Source organism: Sparus aurata, chromosome 6 (genome assembly GCF_900880675.1).
Source record: "Sparus aurata chromosome 6, fSpaAur1.1, whole genome shotgun sequence".
Lineage (NCBI taxonomy): Eukaryota > Metazoa > Chordata > Actinopteri > Spariformes > Sparidae > Sparus > Sparus aurata.
The window spans coordinates 3279763-3306559 of NC_044192.1; the positions used below are offsets into that span (position 1 = coordinate 3279763).

Genomic DNA, 26797 nt, shown 5'->3' on the forward strand with positions numbered 1-26797 from the left:
TTCAAAAAATGAAACTCGACCTTTGAACTGCTCATCTTGACCTGGACGGCCGTTATTGTAATGAAGGCCTGCATCATACATGAACACCTCCTTCTTCTCCTTCCGACTTTCATCTTTCTTCCAGTCAAAAGCCTTTCCTGCGAGGTTCCTCTTGGGGCTGATCAAACAGGGTAAAACTGCATCACTGCCTTTTTTCACAAACACTTTGACAGCTGGAAGATAAAAACATGTTAGTCAGTATGTTAACATGCAGAGTCATCAGGAAACAAAGTCAGATAATAACTTTACACAACAGAAACTCAAACACCTGTTTCCTCTAACATGATAGTTTTGTTTGTGTCGAGCTTGTACTGACATATTTTCAGCATATTTAATCTTGCAGTAAAGTTAATTATCAGTATCAGGGCCGCATTATTGGTGAGCCGTCCCAGTGTGAACGGATAATCCGGAGGCGCGGAGCGAGGGCGTGTCGGTCTGACAGTCTGATAACTGCACAGGTCCTTCACTCAACTAAATACAGAGAAATGTCCCACAGAGCAACGTTACAGGACCGAACAAAAGAAACGCTGTAACTGTCTTTAGCGACTTATATGAGGAAAACAAATACCACAGCTGTATGTGGAGAAGCGTCTGTCCTCCTGTCCGTCCTCCACCTGTCCTATCGACTCTTCCTCACATTTCTGCTCAGAAAACAGCATTTGTCACACTTGTCAGAAGACTTTAACCCACCGAGTGTTTGACGAAAATAAATCACCGCGACCTTCAGCCCTCCTGACCGAGACTTCAGGAAACTGTCCCCCAGAAAACAGCCTCCGTCCCCACGAGTGACAGAGTCAGACAGCGTCCTGTTTACTGATGGTGATTATGTGGCGGGACTTGATAAGCTTTGGCTTCTCCCGCTTTTCCCTTTCAGCCATGTGTGTTGTATTATTTGAACAATGATGAAATGTGATGCTTATGAATTGACATGTCCGAAACAAACAACATAAATAAATAAATATAATTATGTCATTTAGTGCAAAAAACTTCACTCCGTCACTTTCCAGGATGTTTAGTGGGTCAGGATCTCACTCACTACACGTTATAACAGCATCCATATGATTATAAACTGTCCGCGGGTTTAGATAGACAAGGGGAACACCTGGGGAACACCTGGGGAGACACCGACGTCATTAACTTGACGTGTCCCCCCCCCGCGCTGCATAACCCCTGTATATACACTTAGCAATTTTTTTAATCTTTCAAATTTGGCTCAGTGGTCAATGATACATGTTTCTATGGTGTGACAAACTCATACCACAATTTTTTTTTGCCGCTTTTGCCGCTTTACACGGTCTTTAAGGTTTAAAGTTCTAAATAATCCTTTAGCTCAGTGGGTAGAGCAGGCGTCCAATGTACAGAGGCTTTGTCGTCGCTGCAGCCACCCCAGGTTTGAGTCCTGGCCTGGGGCCCTTTGCTGCGTGTCATTCCCCCCAAAAATATATAGGCCTATGTACTAAAGTTATACATAATCAGGGACATGGCCTCTTTGAGTGACAGGTACCCACAAGCTGACTGCTGGGCCTAACCTCCCGGCCTGATTGTGGTGTTGATGTCGGTATGCAAACATTAGATAAATAATTTTAGCTTGCTGTCTGGTTTATTGCACAAACAGACAAGAGGAGAGGACGGACACGTGTTAGTGGGTCAGATCAATGAAAGACTGCAGACAGCAGCTGCAGCTGTTGAGCTGTGGAGGAGACAGCTGTGGGCAGAGCACAGAGCTTCTGGCAGAAAAAAACCCCTAGAGTTGGTTTTTTAAACTTTTTAGATAAAAGAAGTGGATTTATCTTCACTCTTGCTACTAAAACGAGCTGCAAAATCCACCGTACTCTACTGTAACTCTCAACTATCTTCTTTGACAGCTGAATGGAGGGAAATGTACTTTATGAACATGTAGAATAGAAATGGAAAAAATAGAAGATACTGCAGGATAACAGAAAGAACCGGATTAACTGGTGAGCGCTGACATTTATCAGAGGCTAAACTGAACACACACACACACACACGCACACACACACACAAACACACACACCGACACGCACACACACACTCGGTGCAGGTTGTTAATCTTATGGCTTATGTTTGAAAGTTTTCTGTCTGTTTGCGTAAATAAACGTGCAATCAAACTAAAGCATATAATGTGAGGCAAAATTTGCTTCGCTCTCTGTGTGAAGTCTAATCTGTGACTCTGTGACCTCTGAGAACATACAGAACTCGACTGCTGCTGTTCAGGGGCCCATAGGGGCCCAAAGGGCTGATGACCCTTAAACAACAGCAGTGTCATAAAGTTTAGAATGACATTACAAGATGTAAGGGGGCCCCACCTGACTCATTTTAAATGTACATGTACATTGAGGGCATTAAGCAGATGCTTTTGTCCAAAGTGACTAACAATAAGTACATTTGTCACAAGAAAGAAACCACAACATGTCACCATCAATAGAATAAAAAAGAAAACATTTAAACAGTTTTCAAGCCCCCATCTGAGCATAGTTGCTGCTATTTATCAAGGATACCTTAAGTGCTCCACCTACTCCTGATTCAGGCGTGTTCTTGATGGCATTATAAACAACCCTAATGACAACAAAGTGAAAAATAATGAAGAGGAGTGAAATGACAAAGTGTCAGTGATGATGATCAGTTTTCTTACCGTCTCCAGAGCAGCTCAGCAGACAGAGACACACGAGAGGAAGAAGCTCCATAGTTGTTGATGTCCTCTGAGGATTCACCTCACTGATGGAGGCTCTATGTGACGGAGCTTCACACACTCCTCAACACTCTGACGGAGGCTCTATATAAGTGAGCTCCACAGGAAACCTCAACACTCTGATTGGTTCATCACAAACTTTTGAGGTTTCTCAGCCAGCAAGCAGTGAGGGCTGCAGCACATCCTGTATAAATATTATGACAAAAATATATGTCATTTTCATGCACAAAATTGTAAATAGCCTATGTGTATCTTAGGATCTAAATGTGATAAAAATGTAAACCAAATATGTATTCTAAGCTTCTGGGCATGAGAAACTCATTTATGCCATTGATAGCACTCTAAGAGGTCGACATCATTAAGTGCAGTGAAGGTTACTCAGAATGTGAGTGGCTTAAATGCAAGACACAATAGGTGAAAAGGGTAAAAAAAATTAAATGATTGATATCACCATTGTTGGGAATCGTTATTGATTATTAATTATTAATTAATATGCTGTTATTAATTAATCACATTTATTATAGTTGATTAATGAAACCTAGGTAACTATGAGTCATTAATGAACACGGGGCACCACCCTGAAATCAGGGATCAATAATCAAATGATTTACCTTTGAGTCTCATAGCCTGAAAGATAGTCAACTTGTCAATATTATGGACTTATCAATAATTAGACAAGAGGGAAGGCGTGAATCCGAGCACTGGCCATCTCAACCAGCAGTTATTACAATATGGGATTGTGCAAAATAATCACAGATGCTGCTCAGTTAAAGTCAACAGTGTTTATTAAAGCTTTCTCCACAGAACAAACCACTTACTTTAACAAACAACAATTTCCTTCACAAAGCTAACAACATCGAAGCATACGCAAGCCAAACAGGTACCTGGGTGGAGGCGTGTGTGTGTGTGTGTGTATGTGTGTGTGTGTGTATGTGTGTGTCAGGAAGTCCCCAATAAAGACTACAAAGATGGCCGAACGTGGCTTGGAAAGTCACGTTCGCCGGACTACAAATTGGTGGGCGTGACTTGGGAAGTCTCGTCTGAGAGACTACAGGGAAACACCGGACGTGACTTAGTGTCACGCGAGAGCGCGAATTCCGAGATGATGAATTCAGATTCACTGATTCATATACCTGGAACTCAAAATGGCGGCTGTAACTGTATCGACCAAAGGTGATCACTACACGTGCGCGCGAGGTTTGAACAAAGTCAGCGGTTGCGCCGTCTTTGATCTCGTGTGCGGTTTGGTCACACAAGGGGTGAATTTACAAGGATGATAGCCACTGTCCCAAAAAGGTAGCCGTGCTACCGGGGGAGTCCGTCTTTTCAGTCAATAAAGGGAATATGCTGGACATACGTCTTATGTTATAGCGGGGTTGTTAACTATGAGTTCACAACAGATCGCCAAAGAGTACGTGTATCTCGGTGTGTGTGTGTGTGTGTGTGTGTGTGTGTGTGTGTGTGTGTGTTAGTAAAAGAGCGAAGAAGCTAAGCGGGGCTTAGCAGACGACAAAGAAACAAACACAACACCCATGTGGCGCACAGCGGTCGTCTCTCCCTCGAACAGTGGCCGGCAAGCGAATCGAGGTTCGTTTGGCGTCCGCTGATCGAGCCGGAATACGACGTCTTGTGGTCACACACGGCGGCAAGACCGTACAGGCTGGATTAGCCTGAATGAGCTCCTAGCAAGCGTAGCAAACACAGTTAGCACACAGTGCGGGTAACCATAAATCGGACTCGGCGGTCCTTTCACAACAGAATAAAAGCACAACAAAGAAAAAAACACGCTATATACTATCTGTTTCTGCCCAAACAAAAGCCTCTTACTTGGATGCCGCTTTTTGCGGTAGCGTGGGGTCCGTCTGACCCGAAGCTCCAACTTGTTCGGGAGCGTGGGCGCGGAATCAGCGTTAGCGTCCTAGCGACTGATGGCAGGCTGTGTCACAGCGATAGGTCGACTCGTAAAGGGGACAGTTTTGTCCCCTCTGAAGATTCTTTCTTCCTTCTGCAGGTAATGAGGAGACGGCTGGGTGCCGCGTTCCTGGATCCAACGATTATGACGAACGTCCGAACAAAAGTGAAAGTGAAACAAAAACAGTCTCTGTCTCGTCCAGCGAGGAGGGAACTGAAATTAGCTCAAGCAAAAGAAAGGGGGAAAAATGGAAAACGTTTCTCGGAGTTGTACCCTTATGGCAGCAGTTGCGTGAAACCGAAGTCTCTTCACAACGGACGCTGCCGAGTAGAAAGAGCAGGAGGGGTGCGTGACCTTTTAACGTGGGGATGACGTCATTGTGATACTGGCGGAGCTTCCGGGCTCACAGCCAATAGGGACCACCTGATGTCTTGGGGGCAGGTCAATCTGGTCACGTTTTTCACACCTGGTCGGCATTTCTCCCTGTTCTTTGTTTGATAGTCCCTCGTGTGAGGCCCTAGTAGTTAGGCTTCAGGCTTCAACTACAGGCCTCTCTTGATTTCTTTGTTTGAGACATGTGCATGAGGGCACGAGGCCCAACACCATGAAACTTTCTCAGCTGATTACTCATGTTAAGCTAAGAAAAAAATGTATCAGTGAGATCAATGACCTCTAGTTGACCTCAGGGGTCAAACTGAGGATGCCTCCACATCTTAAATCAAAGCTTAGGTCATCAAGAACAAACCCTGAAAGTTTCATGCTTCTTTCGCAAAAAGCAAGATTATTGAGCTTAACAGCTCAACTAATTTCTCACAGACGTTTTACATTTACATTTTTTACATTTTAGGGCATTTAGCAGACGTATTTGTCCAAAGTGACTTACAAATTCTTTCACATTCACACACTGATGGCAGAAGCTGCCATGCAATGTGCCAACTGCTCATCTGGATCAAATTGGGGTTCAGTGTCTTGCTCAAGGACACTTCAACATGCAGATATTTGAACCAGTGACCTTCTGATTACTAAATGACCCACTTTACCTCTACAGCCGTTTCACCGTTGAACCAGAAATATTTCGTCTTGTACACTGTTTAATTTAATATCGGACAAAATAACTGCAAATGATTACATTCTGTTTTATTGGTGTTTTAACTGTATGTTGACAGAGGTGCACACACCTGACTGAGAGCAATACATGTTTATATGTAAACAAAAGAAGTGAAGTGTTAAATCTGGATGTGAAAGGGGACCCATTCAGATTTAATATGGAACTTTATTTTTACGTACAAACATATTTCTAACAATTTGTGTCTCCAATGTGAAGTAAACAAGCTATATATATATATATATATATATGTATGTATGTATATGTATATATATATATATATATATATATATATATATATATATATATATATATATACATATATACATACATACATATATATATATACATATATATATATACATATATATATATATAAATGTTAGAATATACCAGTGAGAAAACTGCAATCAATTTATTTACATTTGGTTTAACCTCCACCACTTTAACCCACCACTGCATCAAGTCTACTGTGTCATTATATTGATGAATGTTGCGAAAATGTCCTGAGTGCATCTGAGTAGAATAGTCTGATTATTACTGTGCAAGTGAAGACATTTATATACTTGAATAAAACCAGAGTGCAGTCATTTACAATCAACCTGTTCACTGACAACAGTTCATGAAGTGTTCCTGAGAACATGTTCAACATAGTTTATTAGTTTGAACCTGAAATATCTCGTCTTTGTACAGTATTTAATCAAATATCGGACAAATGAACTGCAAATGATTGCATTCTGTTTTATTGGTGTTTTAACTGTATGTTGACAGAGGTGCACTCACCTGACCCAGAGCAATACATGTTTATATGTAAACAAAAAAGTGAAGTGTTAAATCTGAATGTGAAAGGGGACCCATTCAGATTTAATATGGAACTTTATTTTTACATACAAACATATTTCTAACAATTTGTGTCTCAAATGTGAAGAAAATGAGCAAAATATTGAAAATATATCAGTGAGAAAACTGCAATCAATTTATTTACATTTGGTTTAACCTCTGTCTGTTGGAACAAAACATAAAAGTTTCTTGAGCTCATGTGTTAACCACAGATGCTGTTTGACCAGAAGTGGAAAACAGCAGCCTTCGCAAAAGAGGAAATGATACGTGACAAACTCATCGTACACATTTGAATGACAGGAAGCTTGAAATCCATTTTCTCAGTAACAACTTAACCATAAATATTCTAACTCTGAGTCGTCACACTGTGTAAAAACCTGAATAAAACCAGAGTGCAGTCATTTACAATCAACCTGTTCACTGACAACAGTTTATGAAGTGTTCCTGAGAACATGTTCTAACATCCTTTATACAGTCATGTGTGTGTCATGTGTTTCACAGTTGAACCTGCTCCAACCTGACCTGTGACTGACTGAGCCTTCATCACACCATCACCTGTTACCAGTGAACCTGCTCACCTGTGGAGTCTTTTGTTGCCACTATCCCAAACTAGTTTGAAGCTGTTGATGCCATCAGATTCACAAGAAGCTCAGAAATCAACACAGTTTATTAGTTTGAACCTGAAATATCTCGTCTTTGTGCAGTATTTAATTAAATAAAGGACAAAATACAGGCAAATCTAACTTTTGCTGAAGGTTCTCAGTCATCCAGGTCTCAGTAACTCTAAATGCTGAATCATAGACAAGTTTCCTGAAAACGTTTAGAGGCTTCTTCAGTCTGTCGTTGTTCTGTGGTGGGTTTTTGTGTTTTGGTGTTTTGCTTCCTGTTGTGCTTGCAGAGATGCACTGAGAGGCTGATTGCTCACTACTTTCTGCCTCACTGTCCACTTCTGGGTTCACCTATTTACAACAAAGTGTAACATCGTCAGGCTCTTAAACTCTGTGTGGGAGTGTCCTTACAGAGTCATCAGGGCCACTTGTAGGTCGTTGACCCAACTGACCCTCACGTGTGTTACTAAGGCCAGGTGAGCCCAGGTGAGAGAACTCAGTACAGCATTGTAGGAGGGTGATAAGTGACGTCTTAGTCCACCTCCTCTGTTCAAAGACCATCGTTACAGTTTGACATACGTGGATCTTTTACTCCTCTTTCAAACCGTCTGTCTTCTCTGGATAAGATGTTCACATTGATGTCCAACTGTATGTTGACAGAGGTGCACACACCTGACCCAGAGCAACAGACAAAGCCCACAGTAACATTTCAGTAACAGAACTCACCTGCTTCAGGCTGCGTTTCACTGATGTGCTGCTGCTGCTGCTTGTTGTCTGACCTGCAGCTGATATTCAGACATACAGAACATCCACACTGTTACATCACTGCATCAAGTCTGTTGTGTCATTCTACTTCATGTAAAGTTGCAAAAATGTCCTGAGTGCATCTGGACAGTTCCAGAGCAGAATAGTCTGATTATTACTGTGCAAGTGAAGAAATGTAGCTGCAAGATAATTCTTGTGATGTTGATCTCGTGCACTGAAGTGAATAACTGGTGTCAGTGACCTCGTTTATAATCATTCCATATTCATCACTTCTCTTTCTAAAGCACTGAATCAAATATCATAACTGTATTAAGAAACAATAAGGATGATTTTACAGAATATTGTCGTCTAATATTAATTATCTTTCAAGTATATCAAGAAAATAAGTGTAAACACGTAAAAGATCTGTTAAGAATAAGTGATATTATGACCAGTATTTCAAAGTAACTCCAGATATTTGTTACTTTTATTGTCTAGAAGACAGGAAATAAAGAGAGATGAAAAAAGGTCACTGATACAAGTTATTAAAATAAAAGGAAACCGCTCAAGTTAAAATATATATTCTGATTAGACTTTAGGAGCTCATATTTCTACAGTTTAATGTGTCAGGATTAAAATCTGTTTTGATTAATAGATTTTATATTACTCTCCATTAATGAAGTTGTCAGTGCAGTAAACTGTCTGTTTGTTAGAAGCTTTGTTTTAAATCTGACGTATCTGAAATATTGTTTCATTCAAACTGTTTTAATGTCTGTAAAATAGAGATCATCTCAGAATCACACCCAGAAATTAAAATCACTTTTATTTCTTTGATCCCAGTTTGAACACAGAAACATCAGAAACAGTCACAACACACAGTTTGACAGTTTTCATGTTTTATTCAAACGTTTGTACAGAAATGATGAAGCGCTGCCTGAAATGACCTGAAACACGACAAGAGCATCATCAGTGAACAACAGAACCATCAGTGTGGAACTGGACCTGACAGACTGCTGAGCACCTTAAAACACAAACAAGAACCAACACAGGCTCCACCCAAATAATGCCAACAACACAAATGTCAAATGTAAAGTCACATTATATTCACAGTGACTGACAGCGTTAACAGCAGCTTCAGTTCAGTGAAGTCTGATGGTTTTAAAGCACATGTGGAGCTCAGTCAGGAGCTTTAAGCTCTACAAGCAGTCTGAGAAGATTTGGTAAATAGACGCATTTATACATCACTGCTGCCCTCATTCATCCATTCACTCACTCACTCACTCACTGATGGCAGTCAGCTACCATGCAAGGTGCTGGTCTGACCATCAGGAGCAGTTTGGGCTTCAGCCTGTTGCTCAAGGACACTTGGACATGTGGACGGGAGGAGCCGGGGATCCAACCAGCGACGTGTGATTAACTGACCAGCTGCTAGAGACGCATCAGATCATCAGAGTATAAAAATAAAAGAATAAAAGCAACATAGAACAGAGAGAAAGAGCTCGTCTTTGTCCTCAACAACATTAATAACAGAGTCAAAGTTTGTTCGCTCCATCGTTTTTTCTCTTCAAGCTGCACAAGAGTGGAACTGAATCTCACCAAATATCAGAATTCATTTAATTCTCACTTCACAGAACGATTCATTAATAATCAGTTCTGTCAGCATTAAAGGCCACCTGCTCTCTTCTGTTACAGGTACATGTCACTGTGCTGCATGTGGACCAGCTCTTATTGTGAAGGGCTGATAGTAATGTATAACAATGAAGGAAACTAAATGAAAGCACTTTAACAACTGCTGAGACAGAAGCGAGCTCATCAGGTAATGTGACTGTGACAGGTGTGTTAATGTGGTCAGTCAGTGGAGGTGAATCAACGGTGGAAGTAACAACAAGAGCCGAGCTGACGTATCAGGTAAGTGTTACTACTGTACACTAAATATACTCAACAGGATCACAACTGAAAACTATCTTCTCCTTAAAAGAAACGCCAAGTAATGTGCACCTCAGTCCAAATCTCCGTCTTCTGCATCAAAGTGCAAACAACCTTCATTTCCACGTTGCTGCATCACAACCCTGATCCCAAAAACTCATTTCCACTTTAAACTGACTTTAAAACAGGTTTGGACTCTTAAACTGCCTGAAACAAGCAGACAAAACGTCCTCACTGTCATCCAGCATCGTCTGAAACTCTGACTGCTTTCTTTAAATGTTTCACTGTCACAACTCAACACATTCAGCAGCAGCAAACTTCACAGCACATGCAGAGAGAGTCACATTTCTGGATCAGCTGGATTCTCTCAGCGAGGTCGATGAGTTGGGTTCAGTTTGAGGCTCTCTCTTCTCCTCGTCTGCAGGAAGAACAACACAGTTATATTCAAGAACGTCTCAAATGTCTCGAGTGGAAAAACCAACAGAATGATTCACGTCTGAGAAGATAAAACATCTGTCGAGACTCTGAACATGAGATACATGTAAAGAATGAGTTGTGTTGTTTGTTCATCATTAATATGTTTATACGATACTTCAACTTACCTTTCTTACGTGTTTCTTTTCTGAGATGTTTGATGTAAAGCCCAGCAAGAACACTGACAACAACTAAAAGAATGCTGACAACTCCAGCAATAATCCATTTAATGGGAGGACCTGAAACAGATAAAAGTGAATGTGAGAGTCAGAACCTGAGTGCAGATGCTGAGCAGCAGACTGGACCTCACAGCCCACACAGAACCACTAAAGGTGAGTCTGCTCCTGAGATCTGAACTTGTTCCACATGAAAACTCCACTGGGATGAATGTGAGCAGGAACAGTGATGTTAGCTCTGATCTCAGGTCCAGTTTCCTCCTGCTGGGCTCCACAGCTCAGAGGCTGCTTCTGGTTCTGGTCCCAGCAGTGAAGAAACAAATGGACTTAGTTCCATTCATCACTTTGATCTGACAGTAAAAACACAGGATCATCTGATCAAATAGAAAACTTCTTCACAACACTTTTACTGACACTTTGACACTTTTACTCAAGTGGACTTTTACTTGGAACAGAGTATTTTTACTTTGTGTTTCTGCTTCTGTCACTTCAGTAAAGTATCCGAGTACTTCTTCCACCACTGACTACTGTCCACAAACATGAAGATTCAAATCACTGGGAGCTTCTTGGTGCTGGTCGGGTCCACAGTTATTGGGCCTGATGGCAGCAGATCAACACAGTCTGTAGATTATTGAAGTTGAGTCTCAGTAGAAGACGGAATTTTTCACTCAGTCTGAAACATTTTAAAACCTGATTAGGATCCTTTAGATGTGATGAATATAAAATGTGACTGTATGTAATGAGAGGGACTTTTTAACAGTGTAAAATGAGCCTGATGCTGCCCTCTAGTGGACAAACTGTGTCATGACTCTGATTCTCCATCACAAGTCAAACATGAGTAAATGTTGGAGGTGGTGAACATTTCTTCACTCCTGGTTTCAGGCTCAGACAGAGGAGGAAGACTCCTGCTCACATTTATAAACCACAGTGTTACACTTCATCTGTTGTTCTCATCTCAGTTTCACTGCAACTCAAAACTGAACGCTGGATTTGAAGTTCAAACTCATCTTGTGATGAACCGACTCTGCTGCAGTTGATGAATAAAGTACGAGGAAGCTGTTTGTCATGTTGGACCTTCACTGCAACACAACGGTTATAATTACAAGTTTACATGGTGCAGTAAAAACTGCAGCTCCACAGCCTTTATGTTCAGAGTCATGAAGAAGTGTTGGACTGCTGCAGGATTTATTCTGTGTTTGGATGTTTGTCACACTTCATTGTTTCAGATGTTCAGACAGAATCAGATAAAGAAGAGACAACCTGAGTTAACAGATAATACAGATTTTAAAGCATTGAAATACTAAGAATGATCTCACCATTAAGAGTCACAAGGGTCTCAGCATGAATGTGATGGTTGATTTCTTCCTGAGTGACGACACAGCGATAGCGATCAGTCTTGGTTACAGCAGTTTGGAGGACGATGTCGTAGCTGTCTCCTCTTTCTGTTTCCTTCAGATCTTTAACAGGAAGGATGTTTCCAGAACTGTCCTTCCACTCCACTTTGGGTTTTGGAGAAGCTCCTTTAACGACACACTGCAACAGCAACCCATCCTCCGTCTGATCAAGTACTATGACAGAAGGTTCTGTAGCTGCACCTGTGAACATAAATAAAAATATATATTAAGAAAGTTAAAATGATTAAAAATATTCTCCTGGATTACAATGAGGATCAAAGAGTGTTGAAGACAAACAGAAAAAAAGCACAATATAACAATAAAAGCTGCCGGTTTGAAGCCTCCAGTTTGACATCACAGCCGTCAAAAACATCTTGTTTCCTTTGGAGCCAGAAGTGACCATATTTGGATGAGAGGGGGCGGAGCTGAGGAGGAGATCCTGATTGGATCTGACTTGTTAATCACGAGGAAGCCACGCCCCCTAAATCACACACACACACACAGCTGCTTTCTGGTCTGTTTTACGGTCAACAGGAGAATAATTGACTAAATGAACATCATGTTGTGTTGAAGAAGACTTGAAACTAGAGACTGAGAGCATGAACTCATCAGCAGACTGTTTACTGAGGGAAGAAATCAAGAGACAAGTGAAGTCATTTCCTCATAAGCTTACGTACGTAAGCTTATGAGGAAATGACTTCACTTGTCTCTTGATTTCGACTTCTTCTTGAAACCAGTGGAGTCGCCCCCTGCTGGTGGTTAGAAAGAATGCAGGTTTAAGACTCTTCAGCACTGGAGTCACTTTCACACCTGGAGGCTTCGTCTGGATTTTATACAGTCGACCATCCAAACTGTTCTAACTTTAAAAAGCTTTAAGTTGATTTAAAAAAAAAAAAAAAAAGATCACGACTCACTTAAAATATAATCCTGAAATGACGTCACATGAGATTTGTTGTCTGATATATTATTTATGACACTAAAGTCAGAGAAATAATGTGTTTTAAAATATGAAACATTAAGTGTTTAAAAGCTTTTTGTTTGAGTCTCTGACAACAACTCAGATTAACAAACATTTAGAGACACGCGGGTACAAATACTCCATTACTGAGCTGATAATTGTACTCTAAACTTCTACTTCACTACATTTCAAAAGGTGATATTGTACTTTTTACTCCACTACATTAATCAGACAGATATAGTTACTAGTTACTCTGATACAAACTGAGTGTACACAATCTGCTCCTCGCTGCTTTTTACACCTCTGGTTGGACGTCACACTGAGTTTTTTTTGTCTCGTTAATTCACTCAGTGTAAATAAAGATGTATTGAATCTGATCTCGTTAACAGGTCGTACAGGTGAACCTAATAAAGTGTCCACTGAGTGTATTTGATGGACAGTCTCCAGCTGCCAGAACAGAAAACTGATCATCACATCTGTTATAATTCTTCTGTTGTATTGGACAGCAGCTCAAACAGGAAGAAGAGCGTCATCCTTTATTATTTATTAAAAACTGCAGCTTTGTTTCATGTTTTTATCATTTAGATTCATCATCAGACATCAAATCAAACGACTACAACAGCTGCAGACTGACGCACAAGAAATAAGTGATAAAGTGACGTTAAACTGAGCTGTAACACTGTGTGAAGGTTCAGCAGCTGTTGTTCTGTTTCTGTCTTTCTGGATGCAGGAATGTAACGTTTGATGAATATTTAGTCAGAGTGAGTTAAAACCTGTGATGATGTTTAATGACTCATGTTGTTATTATCTCTCATCATAACTCATCACTTCAGATCAGCGTCATGTCAGATTATCTTCTGTTTCCTCTTCTACTCACTCAGCAGCTCATATTCTGTTTGTGTGTTCTGATCCAGTTCTGTCAGTCGGGTCCATCAGTTCCTCCACAGTTACACCTCGTAGTTATTATGTGCTGAACAACCAGCTCAGCTGTGTGTGAGACTCACTTTGTGTGCTGTGATTCATTTGAGTGTGTGGATGCAGAAATCTTTGTTCAGTAAGCACATGTCTGTACATTGAACTTGTCCAGGTGTGAACTGACAGACAGTCGCTGTGAAGGATTGAAACAGTCAGCAGGCAGAAGAGGCAGCTGTGGAGCTTCACTACAGGCCTCGTTTGTGGAAACTGCCTCTCAACTGGAAAGGAGCCACAAACTTGACAGAAAAGGAGGCTCAGAGTTCAGGAGCACTTTCAGTCTGAGCTCCTCAGTGGACCTGAGCCCGGTACCAACATCATTCTTTTATGTCACTGAGAAAAAGATTCAGTGATGAAGATCCTGTGACATCAGAACCAGAAGCAGCTCCAGTGTGACTCCAGGAGACGGAGCTCAGATGTGTTTCAGGACTCAAAGTTTCTCTCATTCATCAACTAAATGAACACATGAATCAAGTGTCTGTGTTCAGATTGTAGTCATGTATCATCACAGCTGGACGTCGTCATATCCAACATACAGACAATAATTCATGATGGAAATGATCCTTAAAGGTGAATTCAGACTGAACACAAAAGTTGATTTCGTTCCAGTTAATTTAACAGCTGGAGAGTTTTTACAGTGAATGTTTCAGCAGCACAAACATGAACTTCTTCTTATTTACATCCAGAACACATTTATCTACTTCTTCTGTTTTTAAGTCTCAGAGTTTCTTCAGTCTGAAACTTTTTCAAAATTAACAGACTTTTCCAATTAGGCAGACGTTGAGCTGATTACTTGTGTTCAGTCTGAACTCATCATACTTTTTGAAACACATGGATAATTAAAATTGTTTAAAAGATTTAAACACCACTTACCATTCAGGAGCACATAAATCTGAGAGCCAATCTGATGGCTGAACTTCTCCTGTGTAGCTACACAGCTGTAGCTGCCGGTCTTGGTCACAGTCACGTTGACAGTGATGTGTGATCGACCTCCTCTCTCTGAGATCTGAGGTGTATCAGCAGGAAGAGTGTTGTTATCACTGTCCTTCCACTCTACTGTAGGAAGTGGATCACCATGAGCTTCACACTGCAGCAGCAACCAGTCCTTTGTTTCATCAAGTATTGTGACTGACGGCTTTGGAGCTGCACCTGTGAATATAATATGAACAATGGATTAAAATAGGGAAGCACAATATACATCATAAATGATCTGCCTTTTTTGGAAAATGTATGTTAATGGCTGTATATCGTATTGTAGAACTAATAACCCATAAATGGAGCCAAGATTATGAGGCCAAATTGGTTTCACAGACTTAATAAGCGCAGCACAGGTGGTGGTATGCACCTTTAAAGTTAGTATCTGCCCAAAACACAAAGAAGAAAAAGAAGAAGCAGCTCGGCATACATCATGCTGATGATGAAGCCACACTAGAGGGTCAACATGTTGTTGCTGTTTTTCCTTTTGTTGTTTGTTGTTTTTTTTAAGTAGAATTTTGGATGAAGACAACAGGATTGAAACTCACAATACATGTTCAGAGAGGAGGGAATGGCACAAAAAAATCTTATTTGGGTTGTAAAAAGTAAATTATCAATCTGGTGAAAATGGTGAAATTATTAGTTATTTTACTGGTATTGGCAATAAGAAGGTAATCATCATAATGACAGGGAAAAGACGTATTCTGCAACTCTAGAATACATTTTCAGCATTACACTTTACTTTTTTTTAACATATCTGCACAACAAACTGTTTAATGGAAAGAGAATAAAAACAGACATAGAAAAACAAAAAATAAACCATTGTTTGACAGAGTGATAGTTCAAACATTTTTAACGGACTCATATCCTGGCAGAGGCACATTTACAGTTATTTTCTGCTAAACGTGATTACCTATAGTTTAAAAATTGTGTTTGTTAAAATGAAAGACTGAAAATAAAAATGATTATGCTGCCTGAATGGAAAACTAATCATAAAATCTGTTGAATTTCTGCCTGGTAGCCAAGGGAAGGTTGTGAGACCTTTTACTGGTTCTTTTCAATTCATTTTAATTTTTTAATTCTGACAAATTTTTTTCATTTCAAGTCTGATCATTAAAGTCTTCATGAACATTAATTCCTGGTCTGTTTAAAGAGACTGGTTAGTTTTATCTATGTTACCTGACAAACTCGTTATGAATATAATACAAAGGCAGTTTTTAGTGTAAATCTTTAACACTGACACAAACTGAACAGATGTTGTTGTCTCCAGATGTGTAACACAGCAGAATGACACACAGAGGTTCAGCTCAACAGATGTTAGTGTGTTGAATGATACTGAGGCCTGTGGAGCTGATGACAGCCATTTACTGTTAGTGAGAGGTGGAGAGTGACGTCATCACAATCAGGACTCACCTGGGATGTTTTCACCTGTTCTGTCTTTTAACACAGAGCGCTCTGGATCAGGAGCTAAAAGGGAAAACAGAACACAGTAATTATATCAGAGTGATGATGTGATATCACCAACATGGAAAACATGTGATGCTGGGAAACTGAAACATCAACAGAATCAGAGTTTCTGAGTTAATCTGAGATGAAACTGTTCGTCTCTGTGAGGAACTTTGATCGCTGCAGCCACAAAAAGTAACATGATGAAGTGAGTTAAAGCAGGAATATAACCAGAAGACCTGCAGCTCGTACCAGAGGAACATTAATAACATTAATATCTACACAATGTTAATTTATCTGATAGTTGTGGAAATAATATCTGCAGCTGTCTCTCAACTGCACAAACTAACTGTGTGTTTGGAAAAGCAGTATTGATTTAAATACAAGTTTAATATTGAATAATTACCCTCAATATTATAATCAGTAATTTGATAATAAAGACCAAAAAACATTCAAGTACAAATCATTACATCAGTCAGAATAAACACAAACAAATAAAAGTGTGATCATTATGTGATTTAATCATTTACTGTTGACATTAACAGGAAGTCTGGAGACGGTTTGAGAAAGAAATGTGACACAAACACTTCAAATGATTAAATGTAAGAACTTTAACAGTCCATCAGTCGTCAGAGCTGTTTGATAAAATACTCACCGACATGAAGAGTGACGCTGGATGGACTTCTGTTGGGGGGGAAAGTACAGGCGTAGTTTCCGCTGTCAGTCAGCTGTGTTCTGCTGATTTTTATGGAGGCGTTGCCGTGTTTCAGTTCATCCTCAAAATGAAAAACGCGTCCTTGGAACTGTTTATCTTGACCTGTTCGGCCTCCGTTGTTGTAATGTTTGCCGTTCTGATAAAAGAAAACCTCCAGACCGCCTTTCTTCCAGTCAAACGTCAGTTTCTCGATGTTCTCCTTGGTGTTGATGGAGCAGGGCAACATGGCGTCACTTCCTTCCTCCACGGTGACGACGACTGACCCTGGAAGAAAACACAACAAGTTAAAACACAAACACACAAACATCCCAACACGACCTGCTGATGACTTTATGTGTGATTTGTGGTTGTTGTTTTGTTTTTGGTTCACATTTCATAAAAGCACTGAAATATGTTGTTACAGCAGTTCACAGGCTGAAGTTAAAGATTCAGCAGCAACACTTTACAATGAGGTCAACAAACATATGAGGAGTTACTGAGGAACCAATCAGGAACAACTTGATGATGGTGGAACTGTGCTTTCTCTCTTCCTCTTCACCTTATACATCACTGACTCTCAGAACAACTCTGAGTCGTGTCACCTGCAGAAGTTTCCTGACGACTCAGCTGTTGTCTGGTGTATAAGAGAGGGAGAGGAGGGGGAGAACAGGACTCTGTGACGGCTTTGTAGAGCGGTCCGAACAGAATCACCTGAGGCTGAATGTGGACAAGACCAGAGAGATGGTGATCGACTTCAGGAGGAGGAAGATGCCTTCACAGCCACTACGGATCAGAGGGGAGGTGGTGGAGGAGGTGGAGGAGGTGGAGGACTACAGATACCTGGGAGAGGTGATCGACAACAGACTGGACTGGAAATCTAATACCGAGGCTGCTGAGTACAAGAAGGGGACGAGCAGACTCTATTTCCTGAGGAAGCTGAGATCCTTCAGCGTGTGCAGCAAGATGTTGGAGATCTTCCACCAGTCTGTTGTTGCCGGCGTCATTTTCTTTGCTGCTGTGTGTTGAGCAGCAGCATCAGAGCAAGCAACACTAATAGAAGGCCGGCTCTGTACTCGGTCTCAGGTTGGAGTCTTTAGAGAGCGTGGTGGAGAGGAGAACGCTGAACAAACTGTTATCCATCATGGACAATGATCAGCAGCCTCTCCATCACACAGCAGACAGACAGCGGAGCTCCTTCTCTCACAGACTGCTGCAGCTCCGCTGTCGAAGGGACAGATACAGGAAATCTGTCCTACCACATGCATCACACTGTACAACAACAGCTAACACTCTGGTCCCAACACAAAGTCTCTACACACTCTGGTTTTATATACCGCACCTTAAATTTTATCTGGCACTACAATTAATGCTTATTTATACATTTTTTACACATTTTTGTACATTATTTATTGCTATTTTAATATGTTGTTTAATATGTTTCCTTTTATTTCATTGTGTTGTTATTGTCTCTGTGTGTAATGCTGCTGCTACACTGTAATTTCATAGCTTGGGATCAATAAAGTATATCAATCTATCTATCTATCTATCTATCTATCTATCTATCTATCTAATTAATGAATTGTTAATCAAACATTCCTGATTAACTTGGATTGAAGGACTTTACAGCAGATCATCCGGAAGGTTTCATTTCATCACAAGAGTTTCTGTGAAACCTGCGAGAGTCTGCAGCAGGATGGAGACGACGCCCCACGAGCATGCGCACACGCACGAACACGCACACACACACAGCAGTGATGACGACACATCATCATAAAGCATCTCGGGATAAAACTCAGCATCATTCTGCTGTAATTCTTCTATAATCGATCCGATCAATACTATCGATGTGCAGCCTGATTAACATCCAGCATGTTTCCACATTGTTCCTGTTGAGATGAAATAAAGTGAAATGACAAAGTGTCAGTGATGATAATCAGTTTTCTTACCGTCTCCAGAGCAGCTCAGCAGACAGAGACACACGAGAGGAAGAAGCTCCATAGTTGTTGATGTCCTCTGAGGATTCACCTCACTGATGGAGGCTCTATGTGACGGAGCTGCACACACTCCTCAACACTCTGATGCTTCATCACACACTGCTTCTGTTCCTCAGCATCCGGTACACACCTTCACAATAAAAGCGTCATCACCGCACATATTAACTATGACTCATGAATTCTGCACTTTGTCTTCACACTCACATTAAAGCTGTGTATAAAAACACTTTCCAGCCTCAGATTCAGCTTCAGCTTCACTGTTAGTGTCTGACAGCTGCTTCTCTTCCTGATCAGCAGCAGTGAATCATCTCTGTGCAGCTCCTCCAATAAAACATCAGGACCAGACCCAATGAGAAGAAAATGAGCTCGATATTGAAAATATTTCAGTGAGAGAACTGCAATACGTTTTTTTGAAATATTTGGTTTTATGTCCCAGACAACCTCTGTTTAGTGTTCACGCCTTTTTAATACATAAACGTGTTTTTAAATCCTTCTAATAGTGAAACTACAAGGAAATGTTTGAGTTTCTCGGAAAATAGCAGGTTTATCAAAACATGATATGAAACACACACACACACACACACACACACACACACACAGGATCTTATTTCACTGAGGCTCATTTCTGCTTTTCACTTAAAAATACATACAAACACATTCAGACACGTTTTCATTGGATATATGAGTCATGTGATCAGTGATGTGTTGCAGCAGGTGTGAGGAGAAAGAAAAGAGTGACTTCAGGTGAGAGTTGGAGCGTCTCATCATCACAACCCTCCTCTGTTGTCTTAATGCAGCCAAATGTGATCACAGAGGTTTGACTTCATGAAGACAGAGGCTGGTTTTAGGACAGTAGAGGGCGTCACAGTCATCAACATGGGAGCTGAAACAAACACATGACTTCTGGAGAAGATATCAGAGTTCAGGTAAAGATGATCAGCTGACACACCGTTTGTTTGCTCAGTAATGTGTGTGTGGCTCAGGTGTAGATGTCGGGCCTCCTGCTCTTTGTATCAGCTGCTGTCATTACAACATGCTCAAGTTAACAAAAAACTATGTTCAGATATGTAAATCCATTTATTGCACATTATACAAAAAAAAAAGATCTTTCAAAATCAACAACTTGAGCGTCTCTCAGTCAGAAACCACAGAGCCTCACTGTGACACACCTGTTACAGGTAGTGCTGCACTGAAGTAGACCACCATGATTCACATTCAACTGATTCTGATCAATCGATTTTATATTCAGTGATTTATATTTAAGTTCTAATAATGACGTCACAGAGACAAAAAGTCTGCATATCAAAATAAGAGCCTGCAGCTGGCAGTGAGTCTGCTTTCTTTACTTTCAGCAGTGAAGTGATTTACTCCCTGACAGAACATCATACATTTATTATTCTGTAGACAAAAACAGTTTATGATTAAAAAAATGTTAATTATCAGCAGACAACTATCATAAATATGCAGCATGTCATCAAACAGGTCAGCTGTCAGTTGTTGTTCCTTCATATTTATGACAGATTTACATCTTCAACATCGATCTGATCAGAATCATATCAATCCCAGGATGCTGCGTGAGTGACAGGTGCCCCGCCCCCTTTATGTGACGTCACCACCATGACGTGATGATTTCTGGTCAGCAGGCGAGTTCATGATCATGCAGGACTGCGCAGCTGCCTAAATCGTGATGCATGCTGGTTAAAATGTGTCCACGATGACCTGGATGGTTTCTGCTCCGCATCCGATGTCACATGACCTTAAGTTATCGCGGGAGCGAGGCGGCTGCAGAGCAGCTGAGCAGTTGCTCTCCAGGTGCTGCGCGAGTCTAGACCCCACCTTCATGACGTCAGGACTTGACGTATATGACGTGTGTTTCGATGAACTTCCATATCCATAAGCGCCTCTTTTCTACTCAAACATCACATACTTTCAGATCAGTAGCAGCCGTGTGGCCGCAGCTGTGGGACAGTCAACATGAATAAACCTATAAAATCCTTCATGTTACACAACAACTGTGAAAGATGTCGTCAATAAACTGCTCAGTTCTGTCAGATTACTTGTGGTGATGATGGAGAAGTGGTGAACTGCTGCAGACAACACAGGTTCAACTCTACAGTTATCTGTACTGTCCACTCTTATGAGCCCTTTCTGTTCCCGTCACGTAGAGAGTCCAACTTCACAGCAGCGTTTGTGTCTCCGCCCTGCAGTCGCCAGCAGATGTCGCTGCTGCAGGAGGTCAGCTGGAGTTCAGCTTGAACACGCCCACTGAGTCTGCAGTCAGCTGAGGACAGGAACAATCCCTGTCAGCAGTTTATACTCTGTGATTCACACTCAGCTGTCTTTCTGTAATCAGATAATAAAGCTCATCAGAGATGAGCAGCTAAACTTTGATCTGTTGAAGTCTTCTGAAAGCAGACTTTGTTTGTCAGAGTGTTTCACCAGACAAAGAGATTCAGTCAGTTCTGTGTTTCAGCCTTCTTCCACCTCCATCATCCTGCTCTTGGGAGAGAGCAGGATGATGGAGGTGCAGCAGTCTCACTCCCTGCAGGTCACTGCAACACACTGATACACCCCGAGTGTGTGACGGAGAGTATCGCAGGTCCTTCCTGCTGCTGTCAGACTGTTCAACCAGCACTGCTCCATACAGACCTCACCTGCACTCTGCACTGTGCAGTCACACTGTTAAAACTCATTTCTGATTTTGCAGCTGGTAATTTAATAAACACCCATATTTGTATTATTTGTGTTTGTGAAAAAACAATCACTGCTGTTAATTTTGCACTATGTCATGTCTATATGTGTATACGTCTTTTCTTTTTCCTGCCTTTTTAATTGTTTCGTTTATTTTTGCTGTTGGTTTTGTCTTTTGTAATATTCTGTCGTTTGACTGCTGGAACAAACTAATGTCCCTGTTTGCGGGACATTAAAGGATTTCTGATTCTGATTCAAACAACAGCCGTCAGCAGGTGTGGAACATGTTCTCTCCTCACAGACTCAGGCCTTGTTACACACACATGAGGATTTCTTTACATTCAGCTGTGATCTCCATTCATGAAGCTGTCAGTGAGCTAAACTGTCTCTAGAAACCTGTTTTAAAGAGGATTTATCTGCTCTGTTGTCTCTTTGCTGTCCTGACAGCTGCTGGAAAATAGAGATCATCTCAGAATCACACCCAGAAATTAACATCACTTTTATTTCTTTGATCCCGGTTTGAACACAGAAACATCAGAAACAGTCACAACACACAGTTTGACAGTTTTCATGTTTTATTCAAACGTTTGTACAGAAATGATGAAGCGCTGCCTGAAATGACCTGATCAAGCTGAGATAATCTCAAACTGAGATAAGAATAATACAAACAGCTGGCAGAATAAGACACGACAGTTCAACATCCTCCAAACAGCAGCTTCAGTTCAGTGAAGTCTGATGGTTTTAAAGCACATGTGGAGCTCAGTCAGGAGCTTTAAGCTCTACAAGCAGTCTGAGAAGATTTGGTAAATAGACGCATTTATACATCACTGCTGCCCTCATTCATCCATTCACTCACTCACTCACTCACTGATGGCACAAGCTGCACAAGAGTGGAACTGAATCTCACCAAATATCAGAATTCATTTAATTCTCAAGTGAAAGAGGGAGTTGGTCAGAATTAAAGGGAAGTTCAAACACAGTTTATTTCCTGTGTTCGTCAATCACCACTTGAAGCGGATGTGACTGTTCATTTGTTAACTCTGAACCTCAACCTGAAATTACTTTTAACTTAAAAAAACACATTTTAATTCTCAAACTGCCTGAAATAAAAGAAGAGCAACAAAAGTCTTCACCATCATCCAACATGGTGGAAACACACACAGCAGAAAACTTCACAGCACAAGCAGAGCTGGATACTTTATGGATCAGGTTGTTTCAGTGGTTCTGGTGTTGTTGGATCTGGGTCACTTCTGGTACAACTGTTCTTACAGTGAAGAAAGTCCGACCGACCTGATCGTCCTCTGAGTGTAAATACACAGAATGATTAATGTCAGAGAGATAAAACATCTGTCAAGACTCTGAACATGAGATACATAAAGAATGAGTTCTGGTTCTGTTCATCATTAATATGTTGATAAAATACATTATGTAAACTTACGTGTCCTATGATTGAGTTTCCAAAGCAGCAAAGCTAGAACAACCACAGCAACACCAAGAACCACAACGTGACCAGTCCAGTGTTGGACCCTGAAACAGATGAAAGTGAATGTGAGAGTCAGAACCTGAGTGCAGATGATGAGCAGCAGACTGGACCTGACAGCCCACACAGAACCACTAAAGGTACAACAACTCATCCAAACACTTAAAGAATGAAGAAGATATTGTTATAAAATGTCTGGATGTTCGGTCTGAACACACACGATGTTGTTTGGAATCAAATAAAACTTGACTTGAATGAAACAATATGAGGAGGAAGAATCTCACCTGGCCCTGCAGCTGCACCTGTGAGGATGACAGGAAGTGATTCATCAGTTATAAAGGACAACCACAGGATTATAAATGTAATGTTACAATGTTGTTGTTCATGACTTCTCTTCACTGGGACAACAAAAGTTAAACATTTCTGACTTTACACCTGCCAACTCTGTTTCTGACTCAGATCAGATCGTTTACCTTCAACATCAACACTTTTATCTTTTTGTGGGTGAATTTTAATCAATTCTTACAATTTGAAGAGAATTTTACAATCAGTTTGAAACATTTTTGACTTGTGTAGATGTAGATGCTTTGTGCTCAGTCTGAAAAAAAGATAACAGATAGAATGATCTCACCGTTGAAATTAAAGTAGGTCTCAGCTTCAGTCTGATGGCCGATTTCCTCCTGAGTGACGACACAGCGATAGCGGCCGCTCTTGGTTACAGCAGTTTGGAGTTGTACGTTGTAGCGGCCTCCACTTTCTGTTTCCTTCAGATTTTGACCAGGGAGGATGTTTCCAGAACTGTCCCTCCACTCCATCTTAGGTTTTGGAAAAACACCAAGGACTCCACATTGCAGCAGCGCCCCTTCAGGTGTTATAAATGTGGTGATAGACGGCTTTGAAGCTGCACCAGGAAACATAGAAACAAAAGATGACATTAGATTTAATTACAGCATCAGAAATGTAATGTTGGGATGTTTTTTGTTCATCACATCTCTGCTTGTTGATCAGAGCGAGTTTAAGATTGAAGAAAAACACAAGAAACCAAAAAGTGATAAAAATCCTGATGAGGCTCAGTTACAGCTCGCAGCATTCTTCAACAGAGGATCATATTTCACACATTTAACTTCTACTGACAGTTTCTAACTATTTACAGCTTTTCTGACTCCCATCATGACAGAAACACATCAACAGTGAAGACTTTACAGCAGCTCCTCAACTTTAAACTTTTGTTGTGCTTCATGTGAACTTTGTTGTCTATTTACATTAAATAATAAAGAAAATGCGTTGTGAAAAAAGCTGTTTATTCTCAACATATTCTGTTTGTCTGTTCTGAACCGGTTCTGTCACTGTGTTCTATAACTATAATATAATAGAAGAAACATCTGTAGAGGTGGAGAGTGATGTCATCACAATCAGGACTCACCTGGGACGTTTCCACCTGTTCTGTCATTTAAGACTTGACCTAAAAGCCAAAAACAAACACATGTTAGATAGTTTTGAAACAGACAGGTAATACTGTGTAAAAGTCATATTTCATCTCCTACAGACGGCTGAAGCTTCATTGTACAGAGAGACATAATCTGCAGTGTGTCTCTGATATCAGCATGTTTGATACAGAGGTCGTCTCTCCAGATGTGGCTGCAGCTCTGTGGGCTCGAGGCCCTGCCAGATGTGGATTCTGACCACTGAACAAAAGTCCATCTGGGACTCTGGAACCAGTCGCAGCAGTAAATGAGCAACATCTTTAACTGTTTAATGAAAGCACTCACCAACAACAAGCTGTAGTAAACAATTGTAATTACCAAATCAATTGTGACCACAAAACCAACTCCGACTACAAAGCCGACTTTGACCACCAAGTTGATTAACGACTGAACCAATCAGGGCCAGAAGACCGACCAGGATCAGAAAACCAACTAACACTGAACAAATAGTGACGACTACAGAACACTACGACTGTCTCAGAATACGACACTTACGACCAAGACAGCGATAACGACACTGACGAGCTTTAGACTGAATTTTGGCTGAAGAATGTGGAGTCTGTCACATGTTTGGAGAACAATGCTGCACTTGTACCTGAGAACACAGCTACAGGTGGATCATTCACCGCTGAGATGACTAAACTTAAAGAACTAAGACAGGAAGTAACAGAAAAGGCAGGAGGGAGTGGAGGATCATGGGATTGGTTCCCTTCAAAGTTAGGGCTGGGTATCACCAGGTACCTCGCGATACGATACTATCACGATATTTTGCCCACGATAACGATAATATCACGATACAGCGATTCTGCGATAATCGATATATTGCAAGAAATTTCATCCACGATACATCACGATATCTGTGTCACTGAAGAAATTCAGAATTTTTTGACTGCACTGAATCCATTTCACAGGAATTACAAAACATTGTCAATCAATTTCACATGAATGACAGCCAAGTAAACAAAGAGTATATTGCACAGTGTCTCTTCTTAACACACACACTGACTACAACTATCATTAAATATCGATTTGTGTGGGTTTCAGAGCTACTTAAACCCATCCATCCATCCATCCATTTTCATCAGCTTATCCGGGGCCGGGTCGCGGGGGCAGCTGCCTGAGCAGGGACACCCAGACTTCCCTCTCCCCGGATACTGCCTCCAGCTCTTCCGGGAGGACCCCAAGGCGTTCCCAGGCCAGCTGGGCGACATAGTCACACCAGCGTGTCCTGGGTCTTCCTCGGGGTCTCCTCCCGGAGGGACATGCCAGGAACACCTCCCGAGGGAGGCGTCCCGGGGGCATCCGAAACAGATGCCCGAGCCACCTCAGCTGGCTCCTCTCGATGTGGAGGAGCAGCGGCTCTACTCTGAGCTCCTCCCGGGTGACAGAGCTCTTCACCCTATCTCTAAGGGAGCGCCCTGCCACCCTGCGGAGGAAACTCATTTCGGCCGCTTGTATCCGGGATCTTATTCTTTCGGTCATGACCCAAAGTTCATGGCCATAGGTGAGGGTCGGAACGTAGATTGGCTGGTAAATCGAGAGCTTCGCCTTTCGGCTCAGCTCTCTCTTCACCACGACGGACCGATACAAAGACCGCATTACTGCGGCCGCTGCACCGATCCGTCTGTCAATCTCACGCTCCGTCCTTCCCTCACTCGTGAACAAGACCCCAAGATACTTAAACTCCTCCACTTGAGGCAGGAACTCTCCTCCCACCTGGAGGGAGCAGGCCACCTTTTTTCCGGTCGAGAACCATGGCCTCGGATTTGGAGGTGCTGATTCTCATCCCAGCTGCTTCGCACTCGGCTGCAAACTGCCCCAGGACATGCTGGAGTTCCCGGCTCGAAGGAGCCAACAAGACCACATCATCCGCGAAAAGCAGAGATGAGATCCATTGGCTCCCGAACCAGATCCCCTCCGGCCCGTGGCTGCGCCTAGAAATTCTGTCCATAAAAGTAATGAACAGAACCGGTGACAAAGGGCAGCCCTGCCGGAGTCCAACATGCACTGGGAACAGGTCTGACTTACTGCCGGCAATGCGAACCAGGCTCCTGCTCCAGCAGTACAGGGACCGTACGGCCCTTAACAGAGGGCCCCCGACCCCGTACTCCCGGAGCACCCCCCACAGTATGCCACGAGGGACACGGTCGAATGCCTTCTCCAAGTCCACAAAAC

At 41.6% G+C, this 26797-nt stretch overlaps 2 protein-coding genes across 3 annotated transcripts in view; both read right to left on the reverse strand.

Annotated features, from left to right (window-relative positions):
• The window catches only part of LOC115583229 (programmed cell death 1 ligand 1-like), a 102950-nt gene that overhangs the window by 54367 nt on the left and 21786 nt on the right, over positions 1 to 26797 (reverse strand). The window contains exons 5-6 of the mRNA XM_030419854.1: positions 16247 to 16261; positions 14732 to 15007 (exon numbers count right to left, since the gene is read on the reverse strand). Of these exons, the coding sequence (XP_030275714.1) occupies positions 14732 to 15007; positions 16247 to 16261 (291 nt within the window). The remainder of the gene's footprint in view (positions 1 to 14731; positions 15008 to 16246; positions 16262 to 26797) is intronic.
• LOC115583293 (selection and upkeep of intraepithelial T-cells protein 1-like) overlaps positions 8838 to 26797 on the reverse strand; it is a 20563-nt gene continuing 2603 nt past the window's right edge. The window contains exons 2-7 of one of the 2 annotated variants that reach the window (XM_030419974.1): positions 24562 to 24600; positions 23770 to 24045; positions 23423 to 23440; positions 23097 to 23185; positions 22281 to 22959; positions 8838 to 8902 (exon numbers count right to left, since the gene is read on the reverse strand). In XM_030419974.1, the coding sequence (XP_030275834.1) occupies positions 23130 to 23185; positions 23423 to 23440; positions 23770 to 24045; positions 24562 to 24600 (389 nt within the window). In that variant the 3' untranslated portion in view covers positions 8838 to 8902; positions 22281 to 22959; positions 23097 to 23129. The remainder of the gene's footprint in view (positions 8903 to 22280; positions 22960 to 23096; positions 23186 to 23422; positions 23441 to 23769; positions 24046 to 24561; positions 24601 to 26797) is intronic. The other variant, XM_030419975.1, reaches the window with a different exon arrangement.